General features: G+C 40.8%; 1 protein-coding gene across 2 annotated transcripts; it reads right to left on the bottom strand.

Annotated features, from left to right (window-relative positions):
• Window positions 1-1,541: 1,541 nt before the first annotated feature.
• Window positions 1,542-18,744, bottom strand: LOC149271765 (atlastin-1-like). 2 transcript variants are annotated; one of them, XM_089507129.1, is made up of 14 exons: window positions 18,711-18,744; window positions 16,185-16,432; window positions 15,126-15,260; window positions 14,533-14,637; window positions 13,384-13,434; window positions 12,810-12,866; window positions 8,102-8,194; window positions 7,191-7,329; window positions 5,639-5,766; window positions 4,684-4,740; window positions 3,903-3,974; window positions 3,115-3,546; window positions 2,152-2,166; window positions 1,542-1,652 (listed from the first exon to the last, which is right to left on the bottom strand). In XM_089507129.1, exons 1-14 carry the CDS (start codon window positions 18,742-18,744, stop codon window positions 1,542-1,544), a joined length of 1,677 nt encoding a protein of 558 aa, XP_089363255.1. The 2 variants fall into 2 exon arrangements, with proteins under 2 accessions (XP_089363255.1, XP_089363256.1); XM_089507130.1 differs by lacking the exon at window positions 2,152-2,166.
• Window positions 18,745-19,675: the final 931 nt, after the last annotated feature.

Genomic DNA, 19,675 nt, shown 5'->3' with positions numbered 1-19,675 from the left:
AAAACTGTACTAAACCACCCCCAGAGTATTTCATTGACCAACACGGTACAGGAACGTATTCTCATCGCCGGTTCCTTTAGCAGACTGTCTCACAATCCAAAAAGCTCAACATAAAGCTGTTAAAAAACAAAACAAAAAACCCACTACTTTAGGAAAACACTCTACACTATTAATGCCCTAGGGGTATCAATAATAAAAATATACATACTAGCAGGAACCTCCCTTCTCGTGGGTTAAACTTGAGTGTTCCAAAACCTCATCTTAATACTGGAAATTATAGACCGACAGCGGTGTGGTGATTAAAGAATGTTTTATTGGTAGCATACATAGTGACCTATCTGCAAAGGTTATACGGCGTTACGGCACAGACCATTTCGTGAACGGTGCTGCAGAACACGTTTTCTGATTTAAAGAAAGGGAAACATGTTTTACTTTTGGTGTAACGATGCCCCAGTCACATAAACAATGTATATTTATTTATAATAAACTCCAAACTGCTATTTTTTTCGATGAAGATGTAGCTTGACGCTTGCGATGATTATGGTTTTGTTGAGAAGTATCTTTGGGGAACCAGTCCTTATCTTTTTCATTCTTTTTGGTTGTAGCCGCATTTACAAAAAAAAAAAACCATCGGTTCTTAAATACCATAATGTTACAGAGATTTAAGCTTTGACTATTAAATATACTTTTGTTCTAAACCAAATTTTTTTTTTTTTTTAATTGAAAGTATATACTTTTTTTGTAACATCACTATTTTCAGTCCCGTGTATATCTGTGAATGAATCTGCAGTAATATAGTATTACCGAATATTATATAGGGAACAAAGTTCAATTCCACACTGACCTTTTCATTTGCCAGCTTTATAATTCAAAACCTCATAATCTCATGGAACATCCATCGAGTAAAAATGCCGCGTTTTATCCCGATCATTTGGAGTATAGAGTATAGTGAATGGTTGGCACGGTACGACGTTTCCCATTGTGATAATGAGATGGAAATGTTATTGGTTATAATATAAGTGTTATAAGGATGTGAAAGGACGGCGGGACTAATGCTATGATCTGCTTCTACAGTGATGTTTAATTTTTACATTGATGAACAATGAAGATATCATCAGTAACAGAACGGACAGTCTCATGGGATTAACCCTTGTAAACGACCGTAATAAATGGAATGTAATAAACAGATATACTTAGCATACTTTGCATTGCCTATACAAATGGTAAGTCAAATATGCTTTTTTTTTTTTTATTCCATCATAAAGCCGTCGGAGCGCGGATCGCATAACGCCAACACATTGTTCGCTTTCTTGCGTACCCAGGTACGTGGAAGGAGAATGCACTGTGTGCACAAGAGCTAAACCTTCTGAGTGAACATGTTTGTTCCATAATTTACTTTAAATATATATATATAATGCAATGCTTAATGATCAGTGTACATCAACGTACATGCATTTATTTTATTTTGTTAACTTTTTTTTTCCAGCCCCCTGAAGGGTCTAGTAACCGTTAAGCAGAGAGTCTCGTTCCTACTCGGGGGTTTACATGTTTTTCCTTTCTGTCTCGTCGGCAGAGTCTGTCTGGGGTGCGGGGAACGCGTGATGGTACAAGTGTCTGTGAGTGGCCGCCGCGCTGTATAGTTTGTATAGAGCCTGAAAAATATAAACACGAGGCGTGTTAAAAGCTAATCGCACATTGCTATTATTAATACAGTAAAAAGGGCCGAACGTTGCCTGCATAATGCACACTTCAATGGAAGAGGAGACTGTCCAGAAACCTAATTGATTTAATGATACATTATACAAGGCTCTTCATAATGTATAGTAACCACAACTCTCCTGTAAAGTCCTGTTTTTAGTGAATAAACCCCAATATGCCAAAACACTAACTCTCCTCCAAACTTCCACTAAAGTAAATAAACCTCAGAGACAAAAAGCAGGAAAATATGATTATCTATCCTGACGTAGTTTGAGTAACACTTTAAAATAACTAATTTCTACATTCTGAATATAGTATGATAGCAATAAATGGAATACAAACACTTAACTCATTAAAAAAGGATTCACAAAACATGAAGCTTAGGCGATGGTAGGTTTTTGTTTTGTTTGTATTAACCTAAATATTGTTAGTGTTTTTTATATATTAACTTACCTCATTGGTGCTTCCCTTTTTAAGCAGAAAAAGTTATAAAAAGAGGAAAAGTGAGTTATTTTTGTTATATTTACACACATTTTTCTATAAAAATGACATGAACAATTACATTTTTTTTTTGTGTAAAGTGTTTATAATTTCCTATATGAGAAATATGAACTAGCGACCTGCAAATATCGAGGGAATGTTTTGAGGCCTGAAAAGCGGAGCTTAACCACAGTATACAGACCAACACTATTTTGATAAAAATGTGGATATCCTGCCAATTAAAGTAAACAAACGTAATCGTTAATAATATGAGACAGGTACAATGTAACATTGTACATAAACGTAACCCTTACGGCATCCCGCTCCGTGCCAGAGGGGATTCAGGGGGCTATGTTGCCTTCCACAGTAAATGGTAGCGTTCTGCTGACTTGGCAAACACACTGAGCCGATACGACATGAGCTCCACGGGCACAGACCTACTGGTTTGCTCTATACGGAGCATCGGGGGGGGGATTTAGACAGAAAAAGAACAGTAAATGGGGCACAGTATCTTCTCTATGTAAGCAAAAGACTAACATTCTTCCTTTGTTCTATCGCTGGAATGCATTGCAATATAACCCCCCCTCCCCTGATTTATATTGCAAGAAGGCTGATTACTAGTAATTGTATCGGTGAGAAGTTATCAAAATCCTGACGTGACCGAGTATCTCCGAGAAGTTCAGATTTTTTCCCCCGTTACACATCCACCTGTGCCCAGCACCCTTCAAAGACAAAAGGTTATGTGGAGATGTCCTGAAAGCCTAAACTACTGGGGAGCCTTGTAAGTTTAACTGTAATTTGGCTGTTTTTAGTACTAACTTTTTAAATGGAAAATCGGTGAAAATCCTTTTGGGAGGTAGAATACAGCCTTATTACTGGCACCGCGATGTTTAATGAGAATGATGGTCATTATGGAAAAGTCGAAATGCGACTTACCTGGTCCCACAGAGCTGCAGCCACTTGATCTATAACTGCCCCCAGCTCTCTATATTCCCCAGAGTATCTGATATAAGCCCACGTGCACAGGGTGATTAGCGTCAGTCCCATTATCATGTTGCATAGACTGGCGATAATGTCCAGTCCGATGAACCCCGTGACGGCCGCCAACACGTAAGTGATAAATATCACCACAAACAGAGTAGCGGGCGTGCGAGCGGCGTGAAATATGTTCTTGCTGTCGTTGTGCTTTATGTATTGGACATAAAGGTCGTCTATCTCGTTCTCCAGCTGCTGTAGATAGCGGCGGCTGAATTCTTCTCCACCCATTTTCTTTACCCCGCGAAACAGCTTCACGGATTCTTCCTTTAGCTCCTGGTGTTTATGCTGTAGGTCGGTCGGGGCCAGAAACGGTCTGTCGCCACCACACACCTGCGAGTACAGAGGATGCGAGTCTGGTGTTTGTATGGTAACTCAAATAGGAAATGTTCGCTAGCGGTAACCCAATCCCCTAGGAGTTATTTGCTGCATAGAATGTCCACCCGCCATGTATACTAAACGGCTGGAATACAAAAATGGGTTTTGGTCCATAAGAAAAGCGACCAACAACTTCATAGAACATGAAGCACAAATGGTTTTGCCAGATGTGACTACCTGTTTTTCTACGAACAAGCAGACCCATTAAAATAAATCGCAGTTATCGTGTATAGTGGTCAGTAATTTTACATTGTATAGCTGCTAGTATAACGTTCTTATACTTGGTATTTGTGTAGCACCCGATTTCTTACCTCTTCCATTTTCTTATGGTACAAGTCTTTTGCGGTTGCTACAGCGGCAAGATTGTTGGCTTCAGCAGTAGCCTTAAAGGAAAGCAAGGACAGCACCCATCACTATTACCGTTTGAATGGAATGCTATGGTTTTAACTGATTCAGATTTATATTTTCCAGCATCACGTTTATAGTTAGGGTGTTTCATAGAAATTTTCCCCAATTTCCCATGATCCCTCGGGTATGATTGTACTGGGAATCCCGCTGTCCGTTGAAGTAGGACGTTGTTCCAAGCTTCCCGGGTTCTATCAGCATTGTTTCAGCAAACTGCGCACGAGCCTCTCATGTTAGGGGTCTATAAAGCCGTTGAATTAGGATTGGGGTCTAATGCGGGGTGCAACAGTTACCCTTCAAAGAATGAACACAGATTTTATGAGAAACAAATCCTAGGCAAACCTCTTAGACACACAGATTGTCAGATGGACATCTGGCCTGGGCTTCATAAAATAGTCACGGTGGAAAAATCCAAGTCAATTATTTTATATCCCAGTCAAGCCCAAACTAAAATCATGTTTTATTAATTTGATAACCGTATCTTATATAATGTGTCACCCTGACAGAAATGCTTTTGTTTCTAATCCTGCTAATCCCTTCCCAAATCAGCCAATGATACCGAATAGTTATTGGAGTTTTTCATGTTTCCCAGCAATTTAGAATCAAGCCGTTTGTGGCTGTTTAACAAACCATGGGGGGGGGGGGGGCAAAATGTGTTCTGAGCTAAAGGAAATGAGCCAGCTGTACCTGCAGCATTGACTTTGGATGTGGTAATTCTTCTCCTTGATAAATCTTTATGTAGGCCTGTTGATTCAATAAAACACGTGTTAGAAAGCAAACAAGACGTACACACACACACGTACGTACGCACGCACGCACACACGCTGTCGTCCATATGCACTGCTGCTAATCATAGCACCGGGATAAACAACATTATTTCATAAAAGGACCTTGTTAAGTCTTACAAAGTTAAGTATTAACATATAAAATAAAAAAGATCTAATGAAAATGTATATTTTGAGGTCGCAGAATCCGCGCTCATGTCATGACGCTTTAAAGAAAGTCCCTGCTGATGACCAACGTATTACATGTTCTTTAGCACTGCTTAGTTATTATGGGCCACTATTATCTAACCAGCCGACACCGCGCACATTTTATAAATTAAAAACAAGATTACGTATTCCAGGGTGGACCTCTCTGGCGGATTATGGGATACTTTCCCGAGAGGTGTTGCCTTTTTGGCGCCTGTTTAGAAGTGAATACAGGACGTTTATTCCTATATCAACCATTGCTTGAATAATAACAAACAGATGATAATGCCGCTAGCCTCTCTTTCTGTGCCTTTGGCAGTAAGGCCGGAATCAGGTGATCTACGCACAATATGGGGGCTGCCAATTGTGATCTAATGCAGCTTTTAGTAACCATCTGTTCAGAAGTGAGAAAAAAAATTACGATTTTGGTTGTATAGGGGATTAATTGCTTATATATATATATATTTGAAAAATACTAGATTTAAATTTTTTTTTTAAATTAATCTTTAGACTGTTGCTGATTCGGATTTGAAAACCAAATCAGGACCTTGAAACGTAAGCAACATGTCGGCTAAATGGTATTTTACAGGGCATGTTTCCAGGTAAATCCAGTGGTTTCATCTAGAAAGCGGTAGCAACGCTTAATCTGAAAACTCGGCAAGTGTAAATACCTTGAAGTACTCCACCAGCCCTCGGCAAGTTATCTTATTCCCGTTGATTTCTTTAACATCGAGATGTTCTGGGCTCAGAAGCCAAGGGATAAACACTTTTAGGTTCTTTATAAATTCTTCATCAATTTCTGAAATGGGGGGAAAAAAGAAAAGAAAAACTTGTAAAAAGCAATGGTTGTAATACGTAACGTAATTACTAAGCTTAACACGGAGACACTGAATGTGACAGCACATACAAACCATTCAGCCTATATGGTCTTCCTGTTTTTTTTTCCTGATGTAAAGACTCAAACATTTATCAGTCATCGGGCTCGTCTTAGACTCAGAATAGCTTTGGCTATCCCAGAGCAAGTGGCATCCCAGGCAAGAATATTCACTTGCCCCCCCCCCCATTATTTTACAAAGATAGCAATATTTTTAAGGCAGAGCAGAATCAAACGGTGAAGAAGCTGTTCAGAGTATGGAGCAGATGAGCCACGCGGTGCGTCACACCCAGGCACGGGAAATAACTGCTCTGCCCCTACTCTGTACGGCTTCTTCGGTGCTCTACATGTCACTGTTCTAACACACACTTGTTCTAACACCATACACTGTACATTAGCACACACTCACTCTAACACCATACCCTGACAACTCCACACAAACACATTTAAACACTGTACATTGACACACACACCTTTTCACTCTAACCCGGTACACGGTCATGCCCTCAAGCACACACACACATTGTAACACTATACAGTTACACTGACAATCTATATATCTATTGTCTATCTATCTGTCCTGTACCTCAGTATGCACGAGGGCACTGCCTGGTGCTAAGACCAGCAGTGGGGATAGACCTATGTCTATCCCATATAGTGCTATTTTCTTTTAAAACAGTTTTTCTTTTTGCATAATATGTTTTCAGCTAGATTGTAAGCTCGTTACAGGGCCCTCCTCACCTGTTGTTTCTGTGAGTCAAATTGTTATCTTATGTACTACTTGTTATGTCCTGTCTACCCATTGTACAGCGCTATGGAATATGATGGCGCTATATAAAACAATAATTATAATAAAACACAGTGTTTATTGTGTTTAAATGTGTTCTGTGGTTATTAGTAGAATTCTTCAGTCTTAATTGCCTAGTCGGACACTCTTGACTAATCAAAGTCTATGGAAGAACAGACTTCATTGCCATAAAGAATCAGCAGGGAATTGACCACTTGACTGACAAGAATTACATTTAATGGAACAAAACGAGCTAAAACTAGGTTTTTGTCAATGCCGTGTAAACAACGCGGAGTGTCTGTATAACCAACTCCCAAACCGGCCTTCGAATCAGCCTCGGGAAGCCAGGCGCCGAACTTATATGATGCTCCCGTCAACCAATCGAAACGACAATAAAACCTCCGCACTTGCAACGGCTTCCAAGAGTGTGTTATAAAAATACCAACAGAAACGTTACGTGGGAATGACTCCGTCAAGGGCGATCTACATTAGATCTACACGGGAAAGAAGTGGCCATGATGGCGTTAGACGGTGACAGCTATTTACTTTTAAAATGACAAACCTTTAAGTTTCCCATCAAAGTTTGGATTGGTAGCCACGGTGAGCCCCGGATGGGGCAGGAGAAAGCAGGAGATGTTTGTAAAACAGGAATGGATGTGTTTTCTTACATTCTGCAGCTCTTCATGCTGGTTCTCCGAGACCTGAAACAACCCGACCAAAATATTACACAAAGGAACAATTAATAGTTCTCTCAAACATTGATATGGATCTGTGCCGTAGTGATGGCTGCTACTTTAAAGCAGTGGCCAACTGTATAGAAGACCCGAAGTCTTCAACGAGGCATTAAAGCAGCAACGTCCTTTGGAGCTTAACCCATACCTAAGGGGTACAGAGGCTTCAAGCCCCCCCCCCCCCGCACCTTTCACTGATGACCTAATGTTGGAGCAAGGAGCCATCACTGTCTGAGTGCACAAGGTATGATGTCATATCTCAGGTCCATAATGCAGGGACATTACAAATAGAGAATGTGGTCCCAATAGCTTCCAACAGAAAAGGTGTGGTAAGTCTGAGCGGGTCATAGGGAATCCCAAAATAGTTCTGACTATTGGTCTTCTGATGGTTTGCCGCACTTTGGAAACCCCCAAACACTGTTATTTTGCTAATATATATATAATATATAATATATAGGTCTAGCGTTTTGTAAATTAAATATAAGTTTAATATATATATATATATATATATATATATATATAACTTATATTTACATTTCTGATCACTCAAAGGGTTTGTAAGTTTGGTATTGTCGACCAATATCTCGGCTGGGGATTGTCAAATATAAGGAGTAAACGTCTTCCCGTAGACGTGGACTTGTGGAAGTTCATTCCCTTGTTTACTTATTTAAGGTATATGTGTAGCTTTGGCTGTGTTACGCACACACACATTTTCTACCTTATGTAGTCAGAATCCACAAACCTTAAGACGCTTCTCCAAGAACTTGGCACCTCCATCAGCTCCATAAGGGAATTCGTATGGGAAACTCCAGTCACGAACAAGAAAATTCAGGGACTGGAAAAGAAAATAGGCACAACATTTAATAATGAGATCATTATTACCATCAGTGCGTGACATCACACGTGACTCGTGATTATGTTCTCAGATTTAAATAAGCAATACATAGATGTATTAGAACCCCTCATCATAAAATATGGGAGCAGCAATGTTCCGTCCTGTTCTCAGGGGCTGTATATTTATCCACCCCACTAAGTTATCTCTCCCCTGTCGTTAACTTGCTGATTGTTGTTGATTGGTCTTTCTTTAAAGGGACTTTGAATTAACTCTATAGCTAGAACCAGGCCTGGACTGGCCACCTGGCACACCAACTCTAGAGGCATCTCAGGTGCTACAGCGTGCGTCCAGCGGCTGGATATCCCCGGTCCACACGTTATGCGAGCGGCTGGTATGATTGTGCGTTGGTGCGTTCCCAGCTGACGGCCGCTCGGAGGTCATCAGTCGGCCACCAGAAGTAAAGCACCGGGGCTGGATTGGACTTGCTTGTTAGTGAATATATTCACAGCAATGAGAAGAATGCAGAGAACCTCTAGTTGTTTGTAAAAAGTTACATTTATCTAACTAAAGAGCTTCCTCTTGAATTTTATGCCCAGCTAAGTATTTTTAGAGACGTTTTGCAGCTGAGCATATGCAAGAAACTAGTCTGGGAAGATTTCCAGATCAACTCGTAATGAGAAACATGCAGCTCGGTGTGACGCTGACCATCTCCTGCACATCCTAATCCTCCTTTACATAAATAAAACAGATTGGTGACATCGTAATTTCCTTCTAGCTATTTGCCCTCTTTTTGCCAGGAATTAGTGAAGAATACATGACAAATGTCCAAACAGAGTATGAAGAAATTCTCCAGGCCTCCCAGGATGGGGTAGATGCGGACAAGCGGCGGGTTAATTTGATATATAATTTTTTTTAAATCCGCTGACGGCAAAACTTTGAGGGACTTTTGTTAGTGGAAGCAGGGAAGAGGCTGTTTGAAAGAACAGACCAGCGGTTTTAATTAAAAAACATTAATTAGCAATCACCAAGCTGGAGAAGGACTGGGAAAGGGGACAACTCCCCCTGTCTTGCTCCGCCATGGATTTCGGGCTTTTCTGTGCATTTTACTTGCAATTCCACACCCAGCCACCAGGACGTTTAGGGTAACAAGGCAGCATTTACATCCTGACTTGATGCTTTCTGTGCTCCTACAATGATTTTGTATTTTTTTTTCTACGTTTTTTACGGACAGGACTGGGCTATGCGCATTGTGCTGCTTTTTTACATGGACTTGCCCTCTGAGTTGAATGGTGCCAGATCTGCAAAGATCGAAGCGCAACACACAGTCTGCAATCCAATTAGACGTAGCGCTTTACAGCCACCCAACTATTCACTATGGAGAGGAAGCGAGTGAGCCGTAGGCAACGGCTGAACTTAATAATGTGTTGTTTTCTTTGGCCAGGGTAAGGAGAGTACAGCTGGAGTCCTTCTATCCCAGTGACGGGAATCTGGCCATAGAGCAACAATGTCAAAGTCTGCTCGAGAGCATGGAGTCAGCAGAAGGCATTGGTCTCCAGAATGTTTACGGAGAGAAGCTCTGATCCGCAGTTTGCGTGTTTACTGTGCTGAATGAGGACTTACAGAAATGGCATACAATAATCAATGAATTCCCCATTTGATATATAGCAGAAAGAACCCTCTGTTATTTTTTTCCCCTCGGCTGTCAACAAAACAAACCCCCACTGCTGATGTTCAGGAAATCCCAAAAATAGATCCTCTTTATTGTACATTAAAATAAACCTATAGGATAAACAGGGTCACACGGAAGGATGCAACATCATCTGCTAGAGACAGAACGGGCGTCTTCTGGGTGCCGAGGAGTAAAACACTGATAGTTATGTTAACTCATTAATAGCTAGTAGGGGAGGTCATACATTGATCTATACGTCCGGTGAATCACATGTTCAGATAATCACTAAGTAAAGCAAAACATATTATTCATGATTAAAGACCCAGAGAGAGAGATGCTGGTTCCAGGAACAGCCTAATGGGGGCCATGACCGCTCCAGCAGCTCCAGCAACATTTCTGTAGCAAGGGCTAAGCTGACATTGCCCTAAGATTAATGACTGTGTAGGAGTAGTCTGGGCCCCCCAAATTGCGCTCTACTCATGGGCAGTGTTCCCTCTAAGCTGTGCGCGCCCATAGCTTTCAGAGGGAGCGCACACGAACAAAAATTGTGCGCACAACCAGTAGCGTACCGAAGGAGGAGCGGTCCGCTACTGGTTGTGTGCACGGCACCCCTCCAGAGGTGGACAGTAATGTCCGCCGCTAGAGGAGCAAGCTCGGTTGGGGAGATCAAGGATCCCCCTCTAACCGTCTTTAAAAAAAATCAAGGGAGCTGGAGGTCTGTTAATGCAGACCTCCGATCCCGCTCCCTTTCGATGCACGCGGTAACTGATGCTGTGCGTCGGGATTTGTTGTCATATCCCGGCGCACAGCACTGAAGCCACGCCCACTGCAAAGGAAGGAGAGGACACAGAAGAGGGAAGAACGAAGAGGAGGAAAAGTGACAAGTAGGAAAACATTCTGTGAGAGTGAATTAGTAAGTGTGTGAGAGTGATGGGTGTTATGCTGTAGTTTAAACTGAATGTTTGTGAATGAGTGTGTGTGTGATAGCATGGATGTGTAAGTGTGGGGGGGGTAGCATGACATAGGGAGGCTGTAATCATATTCCTATCATGCTCAGGTTCCAGCTTGTACTGGCTGCCTGAGCATGATAGGATTGATGTTAGCAATTATATATTTTTTTGTTCAATTTTGGTGTGTTAACCACACCTTTATTAAAAGTAAGTAGCACACCAAAATTGGACAGAACAATTCGATAACAATATTAATATATATATATATATATATATATATGATTGCTAACAGCAATCCCACTCCTATCATGCCCAAGCAACCAGTACATGCTAGAACCTGGGCATGATAGGAGTGGGATTGCTGTTAATCATATATATATATATTGTTATTGATTTTTTTTTTGTCTAATTTTGGTGTGTTACTTTTAATAAGTGGTTTTTTTTTTCGTTTTTCAAGGTGTGGGGGGGTCAAGTGAATGCTAAATTTTCATTTCGCCAGAATTTTCATTTCGGTGCACCCATATATATATATATATATATATATATATATATATATATACACTAGGCCAGACACTAAAGTGGTAGGCCTACACCACATCAATGTTTGGCTTAGTATTAGTGATTGGGGTTATGCTGCATTATTGTCAATGTCTGGCTCAATGTATAGTGATAGGTGTTATGTTGTACCACGGTCAATGTGTGCCTCTGTATATAGTGATAGGTGTTATGCTGTACCACTGTCAGTGCGTGTCTCAGTATATAGTGATAGATGTTCTGCTGTACCACTGTCAGTGTTTGCCTCAGTATATAATGATAGCAGTTATGCTTTACCACTGTCAATGTTTGCCTCAGTATATAGTGATAGCAGTTATGCTGTACCACTGTCAATGTTTGCCTCACTATATAACGTTAGCAGTTATGCTGTACCACCGTCAATGTCTGCCTCAGTATATAGTGATAGGTGTTATGTTGTACCACCGTCAATGTCTGCCTTAGTAAATAATAACAGTTATGCTGTACCCCTGTCAATGTTTGCCTAATGATAGAAGCTATGCAGTTTTAAAGTGTGTGTGTGGGGGTCCCACGTACAGGATCCGCCCCAGGTGCCAAATACTCTAGGTACGCCCCTGCGGACAACAGTTTTTCCCAATTTTTTTTTATCCTTTATGCGGCCTGGAGCCTCTGCTCGTGATTCGCTCATAATTTACTTATGCAGTGAGAATTTCACCTTACAGTAAGTAATACTGTTGTGTAACTAATACTACATTATCACACTATAATGTAGTGTTATTAACCATGAGCGAGCTATACCAAAAATATAGAATAACAATTTAAATTTAACATTTGCAGAAGCATATTGTGCGCACAAAATTTTGGCTCTGGGAAAATTTTTGCAAAAGAGAAATTTTCTGCGCACACCACCTAAGAAAAATTAGAGGGAACATTGCTCATGGGCCCAATTTGCTTGTGCAGAACTCTCAAAAATAAACACACTGGTTCATTTCTGTATCACAACATACGCAAGGAATTAATTATTCTGATAAAATACAGACGTTCATCACAATGACTCATATTTGCACCAAGCAATTTTACAGCAAAACGCTAGACCGATAGCCGTCATGATCCACTGGTTTTCCATGGTGACTGCTACACGTTTAGAACTTTGCCCCAGGATTGTTCTTCATAAATAAGACCTGATTTGTCGTACCTACTTAAAGAAATGCCAATATGGTTATCATCATTAGCGCGATATTTGTTTTAGGCACCAGATCCAGCTTAACACAAGAGTATCCAATACAGCTGATGTTCCATTGATTATTAGCATAGAATACTGCCATCTGCTGGCTAAAACAGGGATTACAATTGCTAATACACTGCTTTGTATTGGATGCAGTACTCCACCTACCAAATCATGCTGTTATTCTAAAGCTATGTAAAACTCCATACATCTGCTGCCTAGTGGGAATATGTTACAAATATCGCCGGCATTAATTACCTGGAACGGTTTTAGGAAGGTCTCTTCCATGGCCAGCCTGCCATACTCTGTGAACAGCTGGATTGGGAGAGAAAACATAGGGTATGTGAGTTCATAGTCAAGACCCTTATCGTCTTATATTGTAGGGGGTGCAAAGACTCAAACCCACGAAGTACCCTTAAAAATAAACCTAGCCTGATCATAAAAGAAATAAATACACTTGCGGGGACCAAAACCACAAAGTTTCAAATGATATTAAAGTTTTATTTTAGTTTTGAAATTATTAAGTGTAAATAATAAACCATTCTGTAAAATGTTACACCTTATACTTTTTTAATTTTGATGCACATTATGAAGCTGTTTTATATCATTGCAAACAATTCATAAAAAAATTGAATATTATTTTTTTATATTTCTTGTATAGTTCATATATGAACTTATACATAGGCTAATTTGCCAAAGTAAAAGGAAGTGTTTTAAAGAGATCTGTCCCTTTATTTGTGGACCTCCTCTACACTAGGCCCTTGCGGACAGAAGGCTAGATTCTGAAGGTACCAACGAGTTTGCAGTATTCATTTTTATCTTGGTTGATTACCTGTAAGTGCTGCAGGTCATCCTCTTGCACATTCTGGGACAAATTATACACCTTTATTATAGAAAAGAAAGTTAGAAGCAGGTAACTGGATTGTGATTATTATTGAACTATTTACTATTACTATATATACCATTTTATACTCGTTTTTACGTTATTTCAATAGTGACAGACAGAAGCCTCGACCTTTCCAAGGAAGCAGAGATAGGTAGAGAGCCCATAGGTCTTGGGATTTAGTGAGTTGTGGGCAAATTTAACTTCACCAATTTTACCATAAACTGACAGCTTTGGCATGTTTCTGTCGTGTTAGCCCCGCATAATGCAGTTATATTTTCACAAGCCATCTCACGGATGTACTACGCAGGAGAAACTCTCTGGGGTTGACCCAAATGTCTAACCTCAGCTACCAAACACCACTCAGCCACTAAACACAGTCTTTTGTTCCTTGTATAGCAGCATTTTTCTCTACAGTAATGGTAGATGTGTTCTGCGTCACACAGATGCAGCTCGGTTCATGCGTGTAATATAAGCTCCGATCACCTTCTCTGTATTTGAAACAAGGACCTACATGGCTTTGCAAGTATTCCAATCTGACCAGGGAATTGCCCCTTTCCACCATCTGGTCACGTGGGCTATAAATATAATGTATATTATCCTCCAGACCCATGCATTTAATTTGAGCGATTGTCTGTTGTTTGCCCTCTGGCTGGAGGTTGATAGCCTTTGCATGGTTGTCGAAAAAATATTTTAGGATAGTTAGTAATTAAGGAACCTGCTCTTGTTTTCTCTGGAGGCAATTTCCAGGCCATAACTGATATATCTGATGTACTATTGCAGTTACCTGCCTGGATCTGTCTACTTACTGCCCCTTTCTCCCTCCATTGAGGGTTCTTCTCTCCAGTCTTGCCCCATCCCCTCTCTCTCCACACGGAGAGAACAGGAGACCCCTGGTCCCGCATGCCTGGGATGTGACCATCACAAAACGCCCCATGCCCAACACCTTCTTACATGTACATGGACTGTCCTGGCAAATACAGGACCGTTAACAGCTTGACTGATGTGTTACCCTCTTACTTAAAGGGAGGACGCCAGCTATCTTTCAGGGTGACATAGCCCTAAACCCCCCTGATAGTGTTTCTATGGTCGTCATACCTGTATGGAGCTGATCATGGTACTGAGAGCAAACACCGTGGCTGAGTCTCTTAGGGTAGACTGGCTATCAAATGTCCCCTGGGTGTCCATTAGTAACACCGCCACCTGCAGGCCAAACAGGAGTACAACAGCTGTTACTAAATCATCACTACTGACATTCACATTTCACGTTTTTCCTAAAGTTTTGTTCAAACTGATTAATATCAGAAAACAAAAAAAAAAAAACAAACAAAGTCAACGGGAACGATACAGAAATTGGTTTGCATCTGAAACACCAATAAGTACAAATACAGGAGATCCACCAAATTTGTAAACCAAATATCTGGTAACCTTTCGTCTTAATTCCAAGAGATTCTACCAATATGAGTAACATATCTAATAAGCTCAAGCAGAAAAATGCATATTAAAAGGAATAACTGGTAAAAGGTGGACATATGTGGATGGGGAACATAATGTATTCCCTATACACATATATTTTCTATAGATAATAGAATATTTATTTTATTTTGAGAGGTGCGTGTGTTAAGTCACCCCGATATATTGGGTAAGATATTGTACACTATCTATAGATGAAAGGCGCAGATTATTGGTACCTTATTCCCTTCAGGTTTGTCCACCAGGAAGACTTCACTCCAGATCTGGATTCCCGTGGTCTCTCGCTCAGAACCGCCCCTCCACGAAAAACCCGAAAGTGGCTCATTATAATCCCCGAGCCAGTCAACAGGTTCCTTAAAAAAAATAGAAACATAAGAAATTAAATGACTGATTAATAATAAGCAATTAGTCTCATTGGTCAATATATTAATATATATTAAATAAAGCGAAGGGAGATTTCTTTTAAATAAAACGAGTCTTCCCAGCTTTAGAGGATTTAAAGTTAGAAGGTGGAAAGAATTAATAAGTAAAAAGTGACTAGATGGGCCAATTGGTTCTTTTATTTCTGCCAATCTATGTATTAATTTGCAAAAATGGCCAGCTTTATGGCAAAAATGACTTGCTAATGGTGGCAACCAAAGTGTTCTAACAACAGTTCTTATGGAACTCATCACTTGTCAGGGGGGTAACAATATTCAAGCAGGTATTTCAGTTGTAATGTACCAGTGAGGGAAGCACCAATCGGAATGCTCAGATGACTGTGTGACCCCCCAAGAATCTGCCCCTTTATGCCGAGAGTGGGGCAAAAACCCTGAGAGATCTCAGCAATGCTTATATGAAAACAATTTGGCAAAAATTTGCGTTTTTGACATTATTGATTGTGCGGTGGAGAAAGACAAGGTGTGTTAGTGTAAAGAGTTATTATCGGTAACTTAGATCACAGAACTGTTGTTTTTTAATACAATCTCCCGTAAGGTAGCTTTATCCATCATGTTTGACAATTGGCATAAATACTATATTTTTCATTAATTTCCAGATGAGAATTGTGACTATGACACATTTGTGACAAATTGGGTAAAAACATCAGGTTTTTTTGTTAACTATAAATTCCTCTCTATATAATATATGCAGAAAAATACACAAGTTTAAGTTGGGGTTAATGGCTTTAAGTAATTTTAGGAAAAATGTGACAGCATATTTGAATTTAATTGCCCCTGTTGATTCCTCAGCACCCTTCTAACACCCCAAACTTTGCCCCGCTGATATATGCCCCGTACCGTTTTGTACATGTATCGCAGCATGAAGTCCATAAGGAATGATTTTCCTTTTCGAAACGCGCCGGCCACAGACACAGCAACAACCTCTTTATCTCTAACGGCTTCGGACAGTAAGATGCGATTTAAGGCTCCCTCGTCCAGCTCGAACGAGTGGTCATCCTTGACAACAAGGACCTGCACTGGATGAGCCTTCTTCTCATATTCCTCATCTTCAGAACTCCAGTCATAGTTCCTATCGGAAAATCCACCTGTGGCAAAGTAGAAACACCAGAATCCTTAGAGACGCTGCCAGGCTAGACAGCCGATATTGAGTGGCAAGGAACACAGCGCTCAGCATTGTGGTGGGGAAAGGCTCTATATCAGAGAAGAATTAGGTGCGGAAACTATGATGGCGGAGGAACAATTAAACAATATGCAGGCGAGCGCAGCAATCCATCCATATCTGCATATAAGTGTTCCCACTCAAGTGTCCACCACTCAACATGGTCTGAATAACCCAGAACTTTTGGAATACTCACTATACACAATCAAACCAAATCAATCATTATTGTTAGATTTTAGAATTGGAATGTAAATTAATGGACCCAACATGCCGTTGGAACACAGGAGTGATGGGAGTGATAAAGAGCCTCTGTATGCCTATGAACACGTTTCATAAAAAAATCAGCCGTTTCTGGCTAAAATAGTAATTTATAACATTAACACCGTCTGGGCTGGATTTCTGATCCATGTCATGTTATTTTAATGGATAAAATGTGCTTTTCCTTAAAACACAAGGGCATTTCCAAGTGACCCCAAACTTTAGGATGGTACTGTATATTTATATATATGCACATATACAGTACATTCATACACTATATGAACTAAAGTATTGGGACATCTGGCCATTACACCAAAGGGGGCTTTTATGACGTTGGTCCCACCTTTGCAGGGAAGGCTGTTCACAAGGAGCAATGGTAGGGTGTCCCAATACTTTTGTCCATATGGTGTTTATACATATAATAACCAATTAATAGTCTTTCTGTCTACCGTCTATAGGCTGAGAAACCCCAACAGAAGGATGTTTTAGGAGTAGAAATGAAATCTTGGGACCGCAGCCACTGACGGAAATCTCCTTGATTAAAGGTATTATTTAATAAGTTAATTTAATGCTGCAAACAAACCATCTTCCTCCATAACTTTATATAGATTCACAGTCGGGATTGTAAGCTTGCGAGCCGAGCTCTCTCCACCTAATGTATCGGTTTGTCTTAGTCTGACAATTCTCGTCTTGTCAGACCCCTTGAATATATGTATTGTATCAAGCGCTGCGTAAATTGTTGGCGCTATATAAATAAAAGATAATAATAATAATAAAAATAATAATGGTGTCAGACAAGAGCCTGTTACATCAAAACTAAATTGTCGCTTTGTCCACGAGGTTTCTGATGTCATCTTTGGCCGTTTTGTTATAAAGAGAACGCATTATTTATAAGGATGAGATCAGGGAACGGCCTTGCGTTGTAGCGCTACATGCAATTTTAGAGCAGCGGCTTTAATGGATTTTTTTTTTAACCCCGTAATTACAATCGGAAGCTGTGTGATCACCTCGATCACCTGGCATCTCGGATTGCGACAAAGAACAATCGCAGGAGGCATCTGGATGCACATTCCTTATCCCCAAACCTTCCTGTATGAAGAATATCGGCATTATAGGAAGGTAATCAGTGAGTGGAACTCCACGCAGTGCCCACGGACAATGGTTTTCCTTACAGGTGTGGCCAGCAGCAGGAAGCTCGGGGCAAATCAGCTGTCGTGGTAAGAGAGGCAACATGGCCATCAGATGATGATGGGGAATTAAGGTGCGGTTTATGGTTCCAATGTACTAATGGGAATAACGATTCATGATCCGGATTTTTCCTACAGGTGCCGGAGATCGGAGAGCCGTCTAAGTCATTCTAGAAAGATGCAGCAACCATAAGTGACTAAGTAGGGTTAAGTATTGAGAGGGGTAAGAGTGACGCAGTCGCTATAGCAACCAATGAAATGCTGTTCAAGTCACCGAGCTCTATGAGGCTAATAAGCAATACTGTTCTGCATGTAAATCTACAGCTGTAAAGCACTTGATTCATTATGGGGGGTTAATTGGCTCTTTGATGACAAAGACGGCTCTATAAAGGGCAGGGTGTATCCGGGGCGATGGGGGGGCGCATCTCCTGTGATCTGTGTTATTGTGTAAGGATCTGGTATCAATAAGCCCTTTACACGCTACAGATCATGCGTGTGACTCAGTATGCGAATGGTCCTCAGAACAGTCTAAGAGGTTCTGCAGCAGCTGACATCTCACTGCGCTACACTAATTGGGTCCCCCTGTGGTATTAATGAACATAGAATGGCTTCATGCTGTTTCTACAAGTAGCCATCTCCTTTCCCATTAGCCCCTGGCCTTTGGTAAATAAGCTTAGTTGTATCAGTGAGTGTGGGGGAGATGCCCCGGGCTGGGGCAGATGAGTACCCCCTGCCTGCTCGGCGGCCGCTCACACTCACCCCAGCTGTTCCTCTCCTTGCGGTTCCTGGCCATGCTCAGGGTGAGGCTTTGCTGATGGAGCCTTTGGTCCTGCAGGATGAGAGATGCAGGAGGAGGAGTCACGTGACTCAGTACAAGGGGTGGGGCTGCCGGGAGGAGGAGGAGGGATCCCTGACAGACAGAAACACAAAACACATTCATAACAACACAAAACACACACAAACACAACATTCATAACACAACACACACACAAAACATTCACAACAACACAGACACACAACATTCATAACACAACACACACAAACATTCAACACACATGCAAAACATGCATAACAAACAAAACATTCACAACACACACAAAACAAACATTAATAACAACACACAAAACATTCATAACAACACAGACATAAAACATTCATAATGCCACACACACAAAACATAACACACACAGGGAAACACTGAGACAAACACTCGGGTACAAAACCCATTAATTACAACAAACAGATGCTCAATAAAAAACACACAGAGGCAAAACACACTAACAACACACAAAGAGAGAAAAACACATTTATATCACACACACACAGTGACACAATAAACAGAACACACACAGCAAAATACATTCATAACGCAAGGTTATCAGACAAACAGTGACAATGGTTTTGTATCTCTGACACAATAACACACATGCAGGGTACAAATACACACATGGACATGAACAGAGGGAAAAGTGCCCTGTATATACATAAAGACACATTGTATAGCGCATGTATAGTCTAGTATGTACTGCAACACATCGTTGCCCAACTAATGGCCCCTGGGCCCTAATGATCCCAGCAGAAGTTGCCATATGGCTCTGAAACAAATCGTAGCTCTTATGTGTTGTCATGACTTGCGTCACCTCCACGGCAGCCCCTTTCACTTATTTCATATATTTGTGTTATATTGACAGGCTGTGAAGAAGTCTCTGCCTAAGAGACCCAGC

Source organism: Sceloporus occidentalis, unplaced genomic scaffold (genome assembly GCF_023333645.1).
Source record: "Sceloporus occidentalis isolate IW3139 unplaced genomic scaffold, rSceOcc1.0.p SCAF_460, whole genome shotgun sequence".
Taxonomy (NCBI): domain Eukaryota; kingdom Metazoa; phylum Chordata; class Lepidosauria; order Squamata; family Phrynosomatidae; genus Sceloporus; species Sceloporus occidentalis.
Note: the sequence above shows the minus strand (reverse complement) of the source record. Positions and strands in the feature narration are given on the sequence as shown.